The sequence below is a fragment of the Xiphophorus hellerii genome, chromosome 1 (assembly GCF_003331165.1).
Source record: "Xiphophorus hellerii strain 12219 chromosome 1, Xiphophorus_hellerii-4.1, whole genome shotgun sequence".
Taxonomy (NCBI): Eukaryota; Metazoa; Chordata; class Actinopteri; order Cyprinodontiformes; family Poeciliidae; genus Xiphophorus; species Xiphophorus hellerii.
The window spans coordinates 1659881-1679887 of NC_045672.1; the positions used below are offsets into that span (position 1 = coordinate 1659881).

Genomic DNA, 20007 nt, shown 5'->3' on the forward strand with positions numbered 1-20007 from the left:
GGCTGTCACTTCTGTCTGCTTGGCACCTTGTTGAATCTACATATTTACGACTTATTTTGAAGAGAGGAAGCAGATGTCTCTGTTTTTAGGAAGAGTTGACTAGTAAAGACCTCTGGTTGTTGTCAGCTAGCTTCTTAGCTAGTTCACAAGAGTTTGTTACCAAAACACAGAAGAAGTTCCCACCACTTCAAACTTTTTGATCTTGATAAAATAAAACCAGCAAAAAACAAGCTACAAATGATTTTTGATCCCTATTAGAATATGGTTACAGACTAGCTGCTAGCAACACTGCAATTAGCATTTGATTTTTAACTTAAAGCTAAACTAAAAACCTACTTTGCTATGCTCAGCCTTGAAAAAGAGATTCTTAATCCAATGGTAACTTCCCAGTAACTTCAATTTTTATATAGTCAGAACCTGAGGACAAAATATTCCACAGTGATTACAGATAATGTAAAATAGAGTTGGTTGGTTTCTGAAATCTCTGATCAAACATGGGAATTTAATAACATCGCTAAAATCTCATCTTCTTCATGTGAATACAGTTCATCATCTCCCTTTATGAGTGGGTGCAAAACACTTTATTTAAAAAAAAAACATTAGCAAACAAAAACCAGAACGTGTGGCATGTACAGTATATGTATGCAGTCCTCTACAATCTGACACCCCTCAATAAATTTCCTTTTGTAAGTGTCGTCCTGCTGCGTTGCTTCTGATAGGTGGAAAATGTTGATCATTTCTGAAATTGTATGAGAAGGTATTAAACTGTTTTTCAGTCTCACATAAGAGGGGCACCTGGCCACCCTAAATATTCACAAAGAAGCTGCTCTTTGACCCCACCCCTCCAGCTTCCAGCATTGCCTCAGCACTATTTCTTTGGATCACTTTAAGAGCTGCGCTTGAACTGTACATCACTGTTTTTGGTCAAGAAAACATGTGAAATAATTGACGATGTAGTAACACTTTATCATAGCTAACCCCTTAGTTACATAATTCCAATTTTGTTGAATACTGGAACGTAATTTAAAAAAAAAAACATAATGAAAATCATTTCAAAAGGGATAGTAAATTAAATTGAATTTTACACTGTGGTTATAGTAAAGTGTTACTGGCATCATATTATGGCACACTCTGGTGTTTTTGTGACTGTCTCCACTGCTGTTGTATCTTTTTGTGTCTCCTCTACTGCCCACCACTCCAGTAGTGAAAATGCACACAAAGACAGACTTTGTGGGTGCTGCCCAAGAACTCTTAGGTATAGTTGCTGCACAGATACTAACAAGCTGCACTGCAAGTTCTTGTGTTTCCTTCATTCCCCACCTTGTTTCCTTCTTTCTTTGAACTAAAGCTAAACCGAGATGGCTCAATGATGAGTACACGTGTTTTTAGGTTAAGACTGGACTAGATGATTATAAGGAGGTAGAAGTTCTGTCAGCGATCTGTACATAAGAACCAAAAGCTACTCTCCCTCAACCTTTCACGTGTTTCTTCCCCCTCAGAGGACATGCAGATATTCACCCTGTTTAGGTCCCTACCACTGTTGATTTATGGTTTTGTTTAGTAATGTCTTTATGCAGTTAATTTGCTTGCTGCCTTTTTTTTGCCAGATCAGCCCTTGTGAAACTCTGTTCAGCAGGCAGCTGCACACTGCTGAGTGCCTAACAGCTCCAGAGTATCTGACAGAGCATACAGTATCAGGGTGATTTATTTTTTGCATGATTAGTGTTAATTATTTTTTTTTGCGTAGAGTGAGACCACAGCTGCAACTTTGCTTCACATGCATGCCCGCTTGTAGCTTTCTTGCCTGACCCACTCAATGCTCCACTATGCTCGTATGTGGACATGGCTCCTTCTGCTGTAGGACTTTGGCCTTTTTGAGTTTCTTCTGAGGTAAGAAAAATTATCGCAAGTGCTAATTTATCAAAGGTTTTGCAAAAAACAACAAAGATAAATACATTTTATATGATTTTATTTGGGCATGATGTACAGCAATAAATCAGTCACATTCATTGAATATTCCTTCTTGTTACTTGCTCTGTGTAGTCGGAAGGCCAGTCTGAAGGACAAGGTGTTTCCCAGTCCTTCCAAAGCCCCCGTGATTAAGGGGAAAGCCCCCTCTCCGGGGGCAGAAGATGGCGCTGAAGCCAGCCCGAGCAAAGGCACCAAAAGCTGGAGCAGAGTCCGGGGTGGCGCCTCTCGCCAAAACTCAGATGGTAAGAAAACAAAATTCAGTAAAACTGAATAACAAAGAGTGCAGCTGAGATGAAGATAGCGTGCATGATTTTCAGTGATTTTTATTTAGATCAGGGGACAAAAAGTTATTGGTACTTTTTATCTTTTAAGTGTGACCGATCTCATGTCATTATGAGACAATAAACTGTAGGTTTACAAAATATATGGTCTGTTTGGTTGAAATGGTAATTCTGCTTCAATAGAATTTGAATTTGCAGAAACTGGTGATTTTCCAGACACACAACATTTTATGAACCATGCAGCTGCTGTGAGAGCTGGTGGAGCCGGCTGCACGCTGTCTGAAAAACAAAAACAAATGGCCACTTCCTGTTGTCTTCTTCTTCATGGTTTTCCCCAGTAGTACATCCAGCTGTTGATCACGTGCATTGTGATACGAAGAAAGTGTTCTGATCTTACTGAAAAACGTTTTATCAAAAAAATTTAATTGCCGTGTTCCCACAAAGCAAATATATTTTCAGAATTTCAGTTTGCCCAGTTTCATGGTCAATGGAAACGCAGCTACTGATGTTGGAGGAACTGGTTCAGGTGAAGAACATGTGGAGGCCAGACAACATGAACAATGAACAAACCCATTCAGATGCTCCTTTGGTGCAATGAGTCATATTGAAACAGGAAAGTCCATCCTGGCCCTGTCTTAAGAGTCATGAAACTGTCTAAAATGACTGTGATGAAATATTAAAATTGCTCCTTGTAATGGAACCAAGCAGTAAAACCAACCTCTGAAAACAGCCCCTCATTACGCTCCTCTCTGCACCTAATGTTGCACTTGACACATTGCATTCAGGGTTATGTTGTTTATGTAACCGGTGTATACTATTAGTGTTCTTTTCTGATATCCTAGTCTTATACAGTCGGTTAACCTTGATGTGTTCTGCGTTGTGTTCAGATGGAGAAGGGAGTCAGACCACAGGAGTTGTTGGTTGTTCTTTAATGCAGGTTGCTGGCAGAGGCCTGCACAAATAGAAAAAAAATGCCCTTTAACAACATGCAGCTCTTCCATTCACAGGAGTTGGAATTCCCCTCTTCTCAGGCAGCCTAGCGCCAACTCAAGCTAGTACAGTACTATTGTTCTCATAAATAAATCCACAATAATAAAAAAGGTAGATTTCTTGTAAAATAAAAATAAAAAACTCTGAATCAGATGTTTTGTTCCCTAAATACAACCAGCTTAAACATTGTAGAACAGAACCAAATACACATACCTGCACAAACAGAAATAAAAATGCCCTTTAAGATGCAGCTCTTCCATTCACAGGAGTCGGAATTCCCCTAGCAGACAAACACATGGAGAAACCCTGTGACTAACTAACAACAATATCTGCTCTAACATTTAAGAAAAAAATTCTTAACTTGTCAAAAAGAATACTCCTCTGTATGTGTTAAAACAAATTAACATTCACAGCTGCATGCACTTACAATTATTTTATATATTTCATAAAACGCGAGAGTAAACACAAGCAAAGAAAATTTCCTACCTCTTCTCAGGCAGCCTAGCGCCAACTGAAGATAATACAGTGCTGATGTCATAAGACAATCTCTTAAAGTGACAGTACAGGTACTAGTGCTTATCAAAATAAGTAAAATAATAATATTCTTAAAATATAAGAAAGAAATAGGATTCTTCAGTGTTAATCAGGATTTGGTGAAATTTCAAACATTATAATAATAAAAAATAAAAGCACATTTTCTAAAGTTGTTACATTTACCTGACAACTGGTTCACCCAGGCTCAAAATTACTAAGGAGAGAGAGGTGTGATTTGTCACTTCACAGGTCACCTTTCATTGTTTTATAGTGCAGCTGGAGTGTGCACTCTAAAATATCACTGCCCTTTGGATTGTAGTTAGTGATGAAACGTCTGGATGCTGGAACCACGCTGAAGTCCACTGAACTCCTGATCATGAGCCATTCTTAACCAAATGTTTGTAGAAGCAATGCCTGGGTGCTTTATTTTAAATGCATACCCTTGGAATTGTATTAAGACCATTTCAATTAAATTATTTGGAGCGGTGTCTAATGCTTCTGGGGGTATTGTGCATCTTAGCACACAGAGGCAGACAGAACAAAATGCAGTGGCTGGAAACAACGTCTGGCCAAAGAGATCAAAACGTCTACAGCAGATTGGCAAACCTGTGAGAATTAGCAAAGCAAATACAAAGAACAGGTCACTCTGACTCCATGTGTTGTTCAAAACTTAGAGGGTTGTATCCAATCATTGAAAAATAAAATATAATCTATTTCATTGAGGAAAATAAAGGCATAGCATGACCGTTTTATGCCGTTCAGTCTAATAAGAATCTATTTCAGTCTAGCCAAGCATATGAGTGAGATAAAAGATAAAAGTCCTTCTTATCCAGATGAAAGATCTTCTAAAATGGCTCAAGTTCAGAGTTCAAATCAAAAACACCAACTAAACTGAACTTCTGGTTCAATGCTGTGGCAGTCACTGTTTCAGTGTTTTCATAACTGAGTAAGATTCGTTTTTTTAGTCCTTTTCAAAAAGTGAGGTATGTCAGATAAGAAAGAGAATATTCCTGGACGGTGACTTGTTCTGCTCTCCAAAGCCGTGAAGGAAACCAAGGAACGTAATGAAAGTCTTCCTGTTATTGTTGTGGGTTCATCTCATCGTTCTCAATGGTTGACAACGCCGGCTCCACACCTCATGTGGCTCTTTGGCGCTTCCACAGCTTTGGACAAATATTACATAAAAATAACTATAAATTTAATGAAAAGCTCAGTTTTAACAGTTATCTTGGTTTTGGTGAAATATCTGCTTTGAAAATCCATAACAGAAGGGCACCAATGGAACAAATATTATTTTGTCATAAATCTGCAAACTACATCCTTGTCTTCATTTTCAGTAAATATTGAATGCAACATTCAATAAAATGCATTTGTTTTCTTACCAACTAATTTTTTTCTGTCATTTTCTTATAACCAATGGCATACAGTAACAACAAAAACAGTTATGTGTGAAACATTATTAAGTTATTATTACCTTAATAAGGCCAAAGACAGAGGCGTGGTAACGAGCCATTCATTTGATTCAGGTGTGTTGGAGAAGAAATGTTTCTAAAAGTAGCAGCATGGCAGTGGGTCCACTGGACCTGACCTCCTCTATTTGACATGTTTCTCTGCTTCAGCTCACCTGAATCTACTGATGGCAGATTAACAGGCTGAATCAGGAGCAGAGAAATGTCTAAAACATGCAGGGCACCGCGCCCAGAGGAGCCTGCTGTCTAAATATCAACTCCAAACTGATCTAAATTAGTTTATTCTTGAGAAATGGGCACATTGTTATTAAAAACTTTCTAAACATTAACATTGACCTTTTTCACGTGGTTCTATTGTTGCATCATTTGTTGATCTAGCTGGAAAAAAATTCTACTTTTTGTCTTTTCTTGAACATAATAGAACTATATTATTATTTTTAAAATAAAAAGTTTATTGTTTATTAATGACTGAATAATAATAATAAAAACTCATACATTTGGATTCATTTTTCTTGATTGAAGTATACCAAAGTCGTACTAAACTGGCATGTTAAAACATGAATACTTATGGTTTTTTTACATCACTACTAGTATATGTTACATTGTAAAACTCACGAAACTATTGAATGGACATGCAGAAAAACTATTGAGAAAATTTGTCATTTTAATGTATTTAATTTTTTCACTTGAGCACTCATGCCACCCCACTGGCCTTTCCGCCCTGAGAGTTCAGCCATATCAGAGTTAACAACAGTTCATTGTTTTACCAGCTCAAACCAGGAAGCTGTGGACACGGCTAATGGATTATGTTATTCTGTCTGTTTAGATCTGAAACCCCATTAGAAAAAGTAATCTTCCTTTAAATTAGACATAAAATATTAATTATATTATGATGGTTTATAATTTTTCAAAATTCACAGCTTCAGAAAAATGTTTTCCAGGTTAAAGACTAAAATGGCTGTTTGCTACACTTTACATCCATGAATCATTAAGGACACAAATCTAGAAAGTTTCTTCATCATCTCTTTACGTTTTCTGTTGAACAGTTTGAACCAACTCTCATCAGCTGTATGTTTTCTTCTTTCACCTCATGACTTGTTAAAGTGCTGATTGAAATGCAGGATGAAGACTTTGGACTGAAGAGTTCTCCAGGTTAGACAAGTCACCATGAAAATGGCTTGAGTTTTTACCTGATTTAATCTGTAAGTTTCTTTAGTATGCAATGTTTTGTAAATTTATACCAACCAGTTGGTCGCCATAAGACAGAAGAGGCAATTTAAACCTGAAGCAGAAACTATTTAGTGGATCCACATGCATCCATGTTTACAACAGATTTGTCTACCATTGTCATCCAACTACAGAATCCATAACAAATCTTTTCCCCTCATGTCTCTCCTCTTTTTCTCTTTGCAGCAATTGAAGGTTTAATAAGTAAGATATTGGAAGTATTTTTTATTGGTTGGCTTTTACAGAGAAACTATATATATATATATATATATAAAAACAACAAGAAAAAATTTGGCTTTACCTGTTTCTGAGAAAACTGCATGCTGAAATTTGTTGACTTGACATGAACCCCTCTATAATTTTCTATTATGTTTATTTTCTCCTTGTTTTTACTGTAGGTTGTAAAGCATGAGTATATCTGAGAGCATGGTATGATTTTAATACCTCTACTCAATACTGAAAAACACACATTTATGAAACTTGTTCTCCCCCCGACCCCGCCCAAGCAAACGGAGGATAGGCTAACAGAGGGTTCAAGTCAAGCATTAAGACAAACTCACACAGATTTGTAGTCAAAAATCCAGCTTTATTTTGCATGAAAAAGGCCCCATTTTCACCACAAAAGTTTCAGCTTATTTCTGCAGTTAGGTCTTGACACCTTTATGACACCTTTAGCATGTTTAGCTTATCCCAGTGCCTAAGCTAAACATGTGAAATCCAATGCTGACTATGCTAATCCAATAATTGGTGGTGGGAAGAGAGTACATGTCATTAAAGGTCTCAGTAGCTTCCTTTATCACTCCAGCTCTATCCTTCAATTCTGCTCCACATGATCATTTACTCTGTGGTTCTCCTCAAAGCTCGCTCATTGCATTTACAGCAGGCTAACTGGCTTAACACCAAAGTGTAACCTGTAAGGATAAAAGCAAGAGCCACGCTTTGCTTCTGTTGCTCGTAGTCCACATGCGAGAAAAGGTAAAAATATTCCCTCTGTTTGTCTTTGCTTTCCAGAGGCGAGCCTCCCCGGAGAGGAAATCGGTGATGATAAGAGCTGCCACTGTGAGTTTTTCACCCAGGAATTACCTCCAGGACTCAAAGTTACTATTAGGGCTATTTGGTAAGGATCTCTTTCCTTAGCATTTTATCTAGACTTTTAACTGCTAACAAATGCTAACAAAACAGGCTAATAATAGTTGTGGTGGGATTAGATCAAAAAAATTTTTATTGAGTTAATAGCAGGATCTGTAATTCATTAATCAGCAATTAATTGCATTTTAATCAAAAACCATATATTGACAAAGTAAGCAATGTTTTCACTTTATTGAATAAACAGACATATGAATAAAACAACAAAGATGTTTATTGTTTTTAATCTGTTATATTTAGGTTATTTAGCCATCAAATTAGTTCTGTTATACCCATTCAGATTTCAGGAAGTGTGATCATTCATGTAACTTCTTTGAAAAAGTACTTCTTTAAAAATGTGTGCTGTCGATGCTGACATTAGTGCTGGGGACGTTTGTGCTGCTTCAACATGTTTATCATTGAGTATTTTATGCTTGAATAGTTTTGTAGGCCAGCTCCTTTTAGTAGAACTTGTACACAGTCTTCTTCAGCGTTCCATCAGATTGTCTTTTCAAGCAAAAATGAACCTCAGTGAGGCAAGCAAAGCGGCTTTGTTTTCCATCTATGTTGTCTGCGGATGTCTTGTACGACAGATTTACGGGCATACTAGAAACAAGCGAATACAAGGGTTCTGCCTCTTCACTTTTGTACATAAAAATAAATGTGATTAATTTAATTTAAAATGTTTACGTGTTAAGATGTATGTGATTAATTGATACATATTAACACATTAGAGTCCTGGCCTTAAACATTAGACATTGGTAGATTCCTATCACCAGCCTGATGTCCCTTCCGGTTCACCCCTGTCCATTAAAACCCAGTCTGAACCTGGTGGTCTCTGCTCTGATTAGTTTTTCTCATGTTTGAAATAAATGACTTCTTTCAGTCCAAACACAAACAAAAGTTCAATCACACCTTTAAAGCTGGTCACTTTAAATACATTGATATTTTGAATAGCAAATAAATTCACGTGGTTTGTGAAAACAAGGTGTCATCCCCCACAGCGTCATGAAGTTCCTGGTGTCAAAGAGGAGGTTCAAGGAGAGTCTGCGGCCTTATGATGTGATGGATGTGATTGAGCAGTACTCTGCAGGTCACCTGGACATGCTGTGTCGCATTAAGAATCTGCAGTCCAGGCAAGTACATGTTTTACTCTGTGGGATGCTTGTGTGAACATGGTTGAAATCTGGACTTCACAGCAGATACACACATGTTGTGATAAACACTCGCCATTGACCTGCCTGTTTCATTTGTCCAGCTACATGTGCTGTATTCAGATCTGTATCTGCAGCTTTTATCCAGCACCACAGTACAGTTCACTCCTTCACAAAAGTATCCAGTGTAACATTGTCGTCTTTTTGTTTTGTATCAATTTTATCAGCCTCCTCAAAATCCTGATGCCCCGAAGGTCTAACATCCACAAAAAATATATTCCAGCAGTGAAATGCATACACTTCATCCATGCAGCAAGTCAGACTCACCGTGTGCCTGTGTGCATGGGCGTGTGTGTGTGTGGGGGTGTGTGGGGGGGTGTGTGTGTGTGTGTGAGAGGAATATATTAAAACTTGTTCTTCATAGCTAATGTGATTCACACGTTGCTTCACTTTGCATTGCACTCATATCGTCTCTGTGTGCCTTGCCAGGATAGATATGATTGTGGGGCCCCCTCCCCCAACAACACCGCGCCATAAGAAGTCCACTGAAGGTCCTAGGTTAGGTTAATAGACTGCACCTTTAGACCATTTATCAGCATTTACTCTCTGTGTACCATAGCTCAAATATTGGAGCAGTTACGTGCTGCATTATTATTTTGATTGATGAACCCCTTTTGAGCTTCAGCCTCGTGATTTGTCTCATTACATTACCAGAATAACAAATTTGCAGCTGTATAAGGTCAAATATACAGTTTTCTTTGTTATATTTTACAACCTGCCACCAATAAGAGGAGGAGATACAAACCAATTAGTTTAAACTAATACTTACATATCTTAATGAGCCACAGCCAATGGCCTCACTCAACAGGGGTTTGAAGTGCTAGATGCTTGTTCTCCCGGAGAGACAGATGAAGAGATTCCCCCCATAGGATGCAATGGAAATGAAGCATGACCAGCACCGCAGAGGCATGCCCAGTGATGCATTTTGGCCTCAGACTGAATATGTCTTGCAGGCTTTATTCATACTTTGTCTCATAATGCATGGATCCACACATTTCATTGAAAGCTTTTTAAAACGCCGTTATTTACGTGGAGCTTGAAGACGAAATTCCTTTCTCATTTTCTCATGTCAGACTCATGCACATCTTTGCATTTTTAACATTTTTAATGGTAAACTTCTGAAGTTTTCTGGCTGACATGGAAATGTTTGTTTTATCCCATCTGACTAAAAGTTTTTTTTAAAACCCTAGAGTTGACCAGATCGTTGGCAAAGGCTCCAAAGTGGATGGAGAGGGAGTGGAGGACCAGAGCATGATGGGACGACTTGTCAAAGTGGAGAAACAGGTGGGCGTGTCCCAACTGTCCACCAGTACAGAGACCGTCTACACAGTTCATTGTGAAAGTATTCATACCGTTTAAACTTCCCCATATTCTGTTATATAATGCCGATAAACATCGCTAAGTCCAGCGGATTGTGTGACATGGCTAAAAAAATTTTCAGTATTTATAAATTTAAAGAGGCAGCATTATGTAAAGTTGACTCTTCATCATACATCATAATTTTATTCCCTCATTAAAAACATACCTGGAGTCCATGTTTGAGAAATGCTTGACTCTCCCATGGCAACCATTCAGGGTTGCCTAAACGCTAGCTCCTACAAAGCACCGCCCATTTACAAAAAGCTTCTCCTCCTTGGAGCTTCACCCAAGCTTCCTCTTGCCCCACTCGGCTCCTCCAGACTAGCGACAGCAGCAATCAGCAGACACCTGGTGGAACTGCTCTGCTGATCTCATCACACGAGCTAGTTCTCCATGAAGCACTGGTAAAAATGTTAACACTTTATGGAGGAATGTTGCTGTGACGTGGTGAAGGCGAAGTGTCAGAAAGAGCCTCTGTCTCTTAAAGAGACAGAGGCCCAATTTCTAGGTGTGAAATTACGAAGTCAAATATAAGTAATTTTTGATATATACAGCATTTTTGTACTTGACAAAGTGCCATTTTAGAGTATGGCACATTGCCCCTTTAAGAAGGTATTTGTTGGTTACCTTGTTCCAATTCTGAGTTGTAATATTTGTGTTGTTTTTTTTTCTTCTTCCTGTAGGTTTTCTGCATGGACAGGAAACTTGATTTCCTGGTCAATGTGTATGTTCAGCGTATGGGCATCACTCATTCAGAAACAGAGGCCTTTTTTAACTCCAAGGAGCCGTACCCAGCACCGCCTTACCACAGCCCGGAGGAGACCAAGGAAGAGAAGGATGAAGATGATGCGACCAAGGTGGAAAAGAAAGCCAACACGTGTTCCGCCGTGGCAGACGTCTCCCTTTCTGATAGGTCTCTGGAAAAGAAAGATCCTTTACTTGGTCAGTCCGTGGCACGGTCGGTTGGCACTCCATCCGGCAGCAACAGCCGCCCCTCCACTTCCTGGCAGCACCAGCTGCAGCACCCCCTCAGCCAGCCTGCCTGGGGCAGCAGCATGGCCAACACCCCTTCGCCCATCTTAGCCGCCGGCGACCAGTCACCCACCGTCTTCCGCCTGCCTCCGCCGCCCGCACCGACACATGACAGGTCATCCTCGGGTGCATGTGGGAGCGGCAGGGAGAGCAGCTCTCAGGGCAGGCGACGCCACAGGAGGCACAGGTGTCAGCACGACACCACGGTCGTGGAGAGTGACACCTCCCTCTCCATCCCGTCTGTTGACCATGAGGAGCTGGAGCGCTCCTTCAGCGGGTTCAGCATCTCTCAGGCGAAAGAGGATTTCTTTGGGCCATCTTTCTTTGCGGGTTCAGGAGGAGGAGGAGGCGGTGCAGCGGCTGAAGCTGTAGGCGGACGCTCAATCTGCGCCAGGGTCCGACCGTTCATAGCCGAAGGGGAGTCGGATACTGACTCAGACCTGTACGCTCCGTCTCCGCTGTCCTTCACCGGAGAGACGTCCTGTGGTGAGAGGGGCTGGCTTGGATTGAAGTAGGCCAGAGGAATACTCTGCTCAGGCTGGAGATGACACATCAGTGCCAAGACGAGATCATCAGACCTCCTGTCCAACAGGCTTACCATCCACTATGATGATGTTTTAGACAATTCTGAGTGGATTCACATGAGCGGCCGCACTTTATGACAAAGGTTATATTGCTACAAGTTTTCAGAAGGTTTCAGATAACCTTCGAAAAATCAGAGGTCATGTTTTCTCACTTTTTCTGTTAATAATCAAACATTTCACTAGCACTGATTACTGACAGTTGCTTCATATATTTTGTGGAATTTAAAATATTGGATTAACGTTGAGGCCCCATCAATACCAACACCGATTTTTGGTAAAAAGATAATGTTCAACTGTGCTGGCAGTACAAATCCAGAACTGCCACAAATTTAAAATTTGAAATTTCCATTAGTGCTTTAACTCGATAGTTGGAGATTATTCCAACATCTTCCTCTATCCTCTCTAATATTTTTTCCTTATAAACTTCAAGTGGAATTCTAAACGTTGTAAGACTGAGAGCAAATGGTAGCCAGTGTCAAGGTTTGAATTTGGATGTGTTAATGTTGATATTATTGCCCCCTACTGGCACAACTGAGGTACTACAGCGTTTTTGACCGGAATCACAGATCACAAATGCTGATTTTTTTCCCCATTAGTTTATAAAATTACGTGGAAAAGTGAAGACCAGACATAAGATTGATGAACATTTTATTAGGTAAAGAGTGAAATATATACCGTTTGCATTCTGCTGATATCTGAATATGATTTAGATTGTCAAAGATTTTTAAAAGTTCATAATACCACTTTTTATGTTAAAAACATTTTGCATTTGAAAAAAAATACTGAGAGTTTGTGTAATGCAAAGTTGTTAGCATAACGTCCTGTAAACCTCTATATCTTTGAATGACTTGAGGTATTATGATGCCAAACCTGTTGCTATGGTAAATGGTTAGATTCTTGCAGAGTAAAAACAAATATGCTTGCTTACAACATGGTTAATTCAGCCTGCAGTAAATAGAAAAAGACAAAGAAGCAACTCCCCTTAAAGTAATACCAAGTGATAAAACAGAGTACCTCCTGCATGGCATGTTAAACGGTTGATTTTAGGACTGTTAGATAGACTATAAACCAAAGCAGCAGCAGCAGCAAAAAAGTCACTTCAACTACATTATTTCCTGTTCTGCAGAGACAAAGGGGTGCATAAAACATGAAGTAAAACATGATATGCATGCACGAGTGGTTTCAAGCTAGAGTTTTTAATGCTCCTAAAAGGCTTTGCTTGATTTCCAATCATGCAAATGCTGCTTGAGCTTGCAAAATTCAAAAACCAACACAACATTTTTGGGCATACTTGAGTGCAATGTTACATATAACCAAAAAAGGGGCTGAGTTTGATGCAGCTTGTAGATTTTTCTGGGTTTTACACCAAATACATCCTTGGAGTTGGATTGTGTAACTTTACTCAGACATGATGGTGGTTATCCTGAACTGCATTGATTTTTCCAGTAAATTTTCTTTTGCTACTTTGGTTCTGCAACAAAAAAGGAAATGCAATAAAGAAGCACACAGTGCAAATGAGAACCATCTTTAAACACTCAAAGCCTTATTTTCAACCGGCTCCATTTTATAAATAAATCAATTATTTCATTTTTTTATGTTTTGTAAAAGAGGTGACAGTTGATCTTCAGTCAGTCTGATTTAAAAAACAGATTAAACATTTTCATTTCAATTCAGTTCTAACATGCAGCATTTAATAACAGCTCCTATTCGTTAGAACCAACCCCCAACATTTTAACATTAATACTCTAACATAAAAATCATATCAAGAAATATCATTTATTAGAGACTGTTAGTACAAAATCCACATTTTACCAAAAGAAAAATAAAGACAGAAACCTGCAGGCATGTTTTTTAATAGCAAATGGATTAAATCTAAAAGGTTTTGGAGGCCAGAGAACGGGTTCAAGTTCAACACGATGTAACTGCTACACCATCATCTTCTTCAAGAATAAAACTTTGTACATTACTGAAAAGTTTGAGTTTTATTGCTTCTGCTTTAAATATTTGAACGATAAATGCCTGTTCACAAAGACGTCTCCATGGTGCAATAGCGGAAATGTTTCACTAGATGGCGACAGAGAACATAACTTCGAACGGTATCTGCAGAGCAAAAAGTAAAACTGCGAATAACATACTGTATTTTGCAGTATTTTAAAACCTCACGTTGAGTCATTCTGCAGACTGCAGATGAACAGAATATGAAACCTTAGTAGTCTGGAACAGTTCTTCCGTTCATTGCCTACGATACGCAACTCTTTGGGAATCAGCTTGCTGGAACTAAAATTAAATTTTCCTCTGTATTTTCACCGATTTAATTAAAGATACAGTAATGCTCTGGTGGAGACAAAAATAATAATCTCTTCTCAGTTCAGGAGTCGTTCTTTTTTTCTGCTTGACTGGTTCGTTAGTTAGAATGCAATGTTTTCCAAAAGCATTCATACTTGAACTTTTTCCACATTTAGTCACATTACAAACTTCAGTATATTTTATGTAGTGCTGTCAATAGATTAAAATGTGTTTTTAAAATCAGATTAATCGATTAATAGATATTTTTGTGACACGCATTAACTATGAAGTGGAAGGAAAATTATGCTCAACTTAAAATCCCACAAACCGTTCAGTCCATCTTCCAAAAACTGACACAGTTTGGCACAAACTGCAAACATAAACTTCATTAATCGAAGCAGCAAGCAGAGCTCTGAATCAGCTGCAGAGATTCACAGCTCAGTAGTGAAAATCTGTTCCTTTAAATCTGGACCAAAACCTGTCAGGAGTCGGTGGAGGAGCTGAGACTGATGTGGAGGTTGACCTTCCAGCCCTAGACATACAACCAGAGGTTGCAATGGAACCGTTACATCAATGCATATTGAAATGTTAGAATGGCCTAGTTCAAGTCAAGACCTCAAAGTAATTGCAAATTTGTTTTATAAACTGATGTTCACAAATGATCTCCATCTAATCTGAACAAGTTTGAGCAATTAAAGAAGACAGCTGAGTCAGTCTCTAGATGTGTTGAGCTTGAAGGCGTGCCCACCATTTTAACACTTTATTTGTTAAAGTTTTGAATACGCTGCATCCTTTTCCTTCCATATTACATAAAAGCCTTAAAGATTTTTTGATTTCTATTACTGTTGTAGGTAAAAATGTTAAAAGATTCAAGACCAGGATCATTTTTGTAGCTTAACAAACAGACAAAACATGCCTTTCAAATGACCACACTCTCGGTTGAAAATAAGATTTAAAATAATAATTTCTAAGAATAGCTGATTAATCCACAGAAGGCCTGAAGAGTCTGGTTCCTTGGAGGAAACATTATGTTTTATGCCACCGTCCACTAAAGGACAAACTGTGCATATAAACATTAATATTAATATCTTACTGAAAAACAAAACAACACCAGGAAGGGGTTTTTCTTTTTAACAATCCTGACAGGGACAGGCTCAGGAATCAACAAAGATGCCATTTAAAAATGACAAATGATCCCTGTCATAAATATGTGGTTCAAAAGGTTTTTAATGATGAGACGTCACAGAAAGTTGACCAGAGTGATCTGTGACTGTACTAAATAACATAACAATGCCCTACCTCCGCCTATTGCTGCACAATACCAGGCCTCTGACTGAAAATAGATTTGTTTATGATAACCTACATGGTTATCATATGCAAGAGAATTTTACATCCAATTCCTGCATAGGTAAACCTTCAGCTACCTGTACATGTTTGTGCAACATATGTGTGTGTCAGCGTGTCGGCATGTGGGGGTGCGCACACATGTGTTTAATCAGTGTTGTTATGCAGCGACAGAAGACTGAGGCCTTTCTGATGGATGTGAAGGGTAAGCAATCAATGAAACCGTTACAGTCCTGAGAGAAGTCTGTCAGGACCAACAGAGATCTGATAAATATCCAGTGGAAACAGACTGACAGGATGCATGTTGATACAAACTCTATGTTTTTTCCTGCTGTTTTTAAAAAAAGCCAATTTGTTCTTCCATTACCACCTTTTAGTCTTTCACTTCAGAGACAAAAAGACTGCAAAACCAAATTAGCTCAGATCAAACCGAGAGCTTTAATATTAAAAACCAATCTGCTTTTCCAGACGAGTGGAGGAAATAACTGGATGTCCTTGATTTCACTGGTGTTTGTTCTCAGCTCTGCTGGTTTCCATGTAAACACTTTCTTTCTGAATTTCTGAATGGTGTTGGGTAAAAATCACCAATAAGTCTTCAGTGTCCATGGAGGACAAACCCAGACAACTGACCTTTCTTCCCGCTCAGCATCAGGGCGGGCACGGTCATTAGTGCTGGAAATAATATCGGCCAGCATAAATCTCAATTACAGCCATTACACAGTGGCTGCATTTCAGAAAAAAAGCCTTTGGAGGAGACAAGAAGCAATCTGTAATGCTTTACTGATATGTGACTACAGAGGAATAGGACTCTGTATATGAAGCTGTAAATAATAAACATGAATTCATGCACATAGAATTACACTGTGACATATACTGTAGGAAACACAGCTTTTATGAAGGGATTTATACTACTATAAATGTTTCTCCTCAGGTGTAAAACTAAAAGAGTAAAAGATTCTGGAAGAATAAAAATATTCCAGTCGTGCATCAACAGTATTTAAAAAACACTCATGCTGGCTGATCTTCAAAGCTTTTACCAGAACCAGTGCGGCCTAGCCGCTTATCGGGTCAGAGAGAAAACACCACTATTTTATTGACGCATAGAGAGACTGGAAAAATCAGCTTCATTCATTAGTTTGGACTGCAGAGTCACTGACTGGCAGTTTGTAAGGAAAACTAAAGAGTCATGTAGGTTGCCTGTTTACGTTCATTATTACTGTGATTTATGATCGTTTAGGGTTTTTTTTTTTAGCACCTTTTACACATCAGCAATGACAAACCATACAACAGTTTAAATTATTTTCATGAAAATCACTTTCAGGTTTATCCCTTTACATGTAACATCAGCACACATTACATATAAACAGAGCAGGCAGAGTAACAACTGCTTTGACAGCAGTAAAGACAAATGTATTTTTTTCTTCCTTTCAAGCACTGTCTCTACAGCTATGCCACACAAATCAAGACATTTCACATTTCTAAGTCTTTTAGTCTCTGATCTTCACTGCTTTTATTTTCAGTTTTAGCTATCATGTGGCCCAATGTCCAACAGAAAAAACTGTTAGCTGTTACTAACATTTCCCTCCTCAGTCTTCTCTCTTGTCTATAGTTGCTTTTTATTTTCTAATCTTCAGTAAGGATCTACCCCAAACAGACTGTTCTGCCCTTTGCCAGTGAGCTGACCCAGCTCCTCTTATCACACCTGCCCCTGTTACTTGAATTAGCTCCAGTGTATAAATGACAGCAGTAACTGTTCCTGCTTGCTGAAATCAGCTGTTGTCCTTTGGGATTCAAATCATCTCTTTGGAACGGAATCTCTGTTTCTTGATGTTCTTTACTTTGACTCTGCCTCTCAGTGTCTGTTAGATCTTTGCATGTTATTTGCAGACTTATGCAATGTTAGCTATTCAGAATGAACACACGATTTAGCTTCATGTTTCAACTGTATATGACTTGCTACTTATGCTGCATTTCAGACACCTGGGAAATAATTTGTTCAGTTACAGGCGCTATGTGTAAAATTGATTTTAGATGGACTCTTACATGTGTGTCTTGTAAAGTAAACATGTTTTCATCACAGCTTGATAATGTTGAAACGTAAAGTCAACCTTAGAAGTCATAACTGAGGGTAGATTAAATTGCTGCCTCTACAAGTGAGCATGTTTTTTTGTTTGGACAGAGAAAAGGCAAATAAACACCACTGCTTTCTTCTAACTAACTGCTTGCTAGCTTGTCTAGCATGCTAATTTCTTTGCTCACTAACAAGTGTAGCTAACTTGTCATTGAGAAAATCAGTTAGCATCTCCAGTAATTTTACATAGTGGAACAGGAACAGTCTAGTTGAATGTTCTGTCATTCCCAGGTCTACATTCAAAGGTTAACAAGCAGCTTCACCTCAGATGTCCACAGAGGAAGTACAGCCAAAAATTAAATTCAACTAAGAATAGCACTACTTCTAGATATAGCCATCCAAGAAAGACAAAAAGTATTTGGTAAAAAGGCGACTGAAGTACTACTGATCAAATACATCAACCATTTGACATCTAAAAATTACATCATCAGATGGACCAAAAATAAAGTTACATACAACTTTTGTTATTTTAATTATCAAAAGGGAAATAATTGTTATAAGTAACTTAAATTGCAAAATAGCAAAATCAGGCAAAAAATCTGTTTTTGTCGTGTTCTGTGTTTTCTGTGTGTTAATTTCGAGTTTTCGGTGTCTCCGTGTTGTCCTGTTCTCCCCTTGATTAGTTCCCAGGTGTTTCTTGTTCCCTGATTACCCCCAGTGTATTTAGTGTCACCTGTGTGTCTGTTCTTTGTAGGGTCCTCGTCGCTTGTTGTGGGATTTCTGGCTGCCTGTGTTTTTGGACTGTTTTGGATTTATTTTGTTCATTAAATCATCATTATTCACTGCATCCTGGGTCTGCTGCGTCTGCCTCACCACCCCTCACCGCACCGTTCATGACAGTTTTCCAAATCAATTGTTTCATTGTAAAATTTATGAAACTAACAAAAACTGAAGATATGTGTGTGGGGGTGCGCATGCGTGTGTGTGGTGTATGTGTGCGTGTGTGGTCTTGAACAACTGTGACACTTCCAGAATCCTCTATATTAATTAGAGGGCCATGCAGGAGACGTTCTGCAAAGTTTTAGTGGCGTTCATGTAGAAACATGTTATACAAACTGAAGATGTTTTGCAGGGAACAAATTTGATTCGAAACCAAGAATGACTTGAACACATAGCAGCACCTGAATGCATCCTGGGGTTTGGACTGTACATTATCTATAAGGTGTGTTTCTGCATAAAGGTCTTTCACATTAATGAAGTGTTACAGGAAGTCAGTTAAAGAATGAGCAGAGATGTTGAGTCCATTAGGGTCGTTCAGCTCACACTGATCTAACTCACTACATTCCTTCTGCAAGGAGAACGCAAAATAATTCAACTCAAAGCAAAGACGTCCAGTCAAGATGTTTCTTATGTTTCTCAGAAAGAGACGCATGAGGAGAATTAGGCTGCATTCACACTGCAGCTTGAGGTGACCCAATTACGATTTTTTGTCAAATCGGATTTTTTTGCCGTGGCCGTTCACATTTCCATTTGCGACCTGTATGTGTTCTGCAGTGTGAAAGGGCAAATGAACTGAAAGTGTCCCGCATGCGCAGGAGAGGGCGCAATAATGTCAGCGTTCTCAGTGTTATCCCAACTGCCATAAAAAGAAGTGCTCAGTTTTGCAGAAGTAAACAGGGAGGCTAACGGTGGCTAGCTTGCATTTAAAGTTGTTGTCGACCAGAGCAGCATATTAACAACTTAATCCTCATTATAGTCCGAAATGGTTGTTTTTCTTCCCGCTTGTGCATATCAGGACACAGAATAGTGACATTAGTCGAGTATCAGGGGCACTCAGGTCGGATGAATGCGACCTGGACGTTAGGTCACATTTCAGTCAGATATAGTGGGATTTGAGCCTGCCGTCTCTCATCGGATACGTATCATTTATCCAAGTGGCCTGGGTCTCATTTGAAAAGAACTCGACTTGTGCTATTCAGACTGTCATGAAAATATCAGATGCAGGTCGCATTACGCCAAAAAAATCTGAATTGGGACTGCAGTATGAACGCAGCCTAAATGTTTTTTTGTTTGTTTCAACATGTGTGAACACTGGTAAGAAACAGTATAATTGAACATTACATACAGAACCTAAACTATGAATCCAAAACTTCCCATTTGAGAAAACCAAGTCAAGCTAAACTGAATTCATTTTACGGTAGTAAAAATGATCTTGGTTATTTACAACAAGTCTCACATACTATGATGATTTTCTTGGCCACCTGATGGACCAAAGAGTTGCTTACCTGCTATATTCTATGAACAATTTAGACTCTTGTTCTGTTGAGACAATTTTAACTGAACCTCTTATCCAGTTTAACCAGCAGCTTTAAGGTGAAGTGATGATATCCACCTCAAACTCTGTTTCCATAGGCAACGAGGTGTGCAACCTTGCTGATGCTTCACAGTGGAAAGTGAAATAACACACTCCATGTAGTTAGTTTCATACAGGTCTTCAGTGATCAAACGAATCAACAAAAA

At 38.8% G+C, this 20007-nt stretch overlaps 1 protein-coding gene and 1 long non-coding RNA gene across 3 annotated transcripts; one reads left to right on the forward strand and one right to left on the reverse strand.

Annotated features, from left to right (window-relative positions):
- The first annotated feature begins 1090 nt into the window (after positions 1-1090).
- Positions 1091-13759, forward strand: LOC116723458 (potassium voltage-gated channel subfamily KQT member 2-like). The gene is made up of 9 exons (XM_032568403.1): positions 1091-1255; positions 2044-2213; positions 6350-6397; positions 6659-6676; positions 7484-7589; positions 8602-8733; positions 9241-9309; positions 10002-10095; positions 10854-13759. The coding sequence occupies exons 1-9, from the start codon at positions 1122-1124 to the stop codon at positions 11715-11717; spliced, it is 1635 nt and encodes a 544-aa protein (XP_032424294.1). The 5' UTR covers positions 1091-1121; the 3' UTR covers positions 11718-13759.
- On the reverse strand, positions 2270-5646 carry LOC116723467 (uncharacterized). 2 transcript variants are annotated; one of them, XR_004339985.1, is made up of 3 exons: positions 3729-5646; positions 3456-3522; positions 2270-3204 (listed from the first exon to the last, which is right to left on the reverse strand). It is a non-coding gene; the product is annotated as an uncharacterized LOC116723467 (long non-coding RNA). The 2 variants fall into 2 exon arrangements; XR_004339984.1 differs by having other exon boundaries at positions 3456-5646.
- Positions 13760-20007: the final 6248 nt, after the last annotated feature.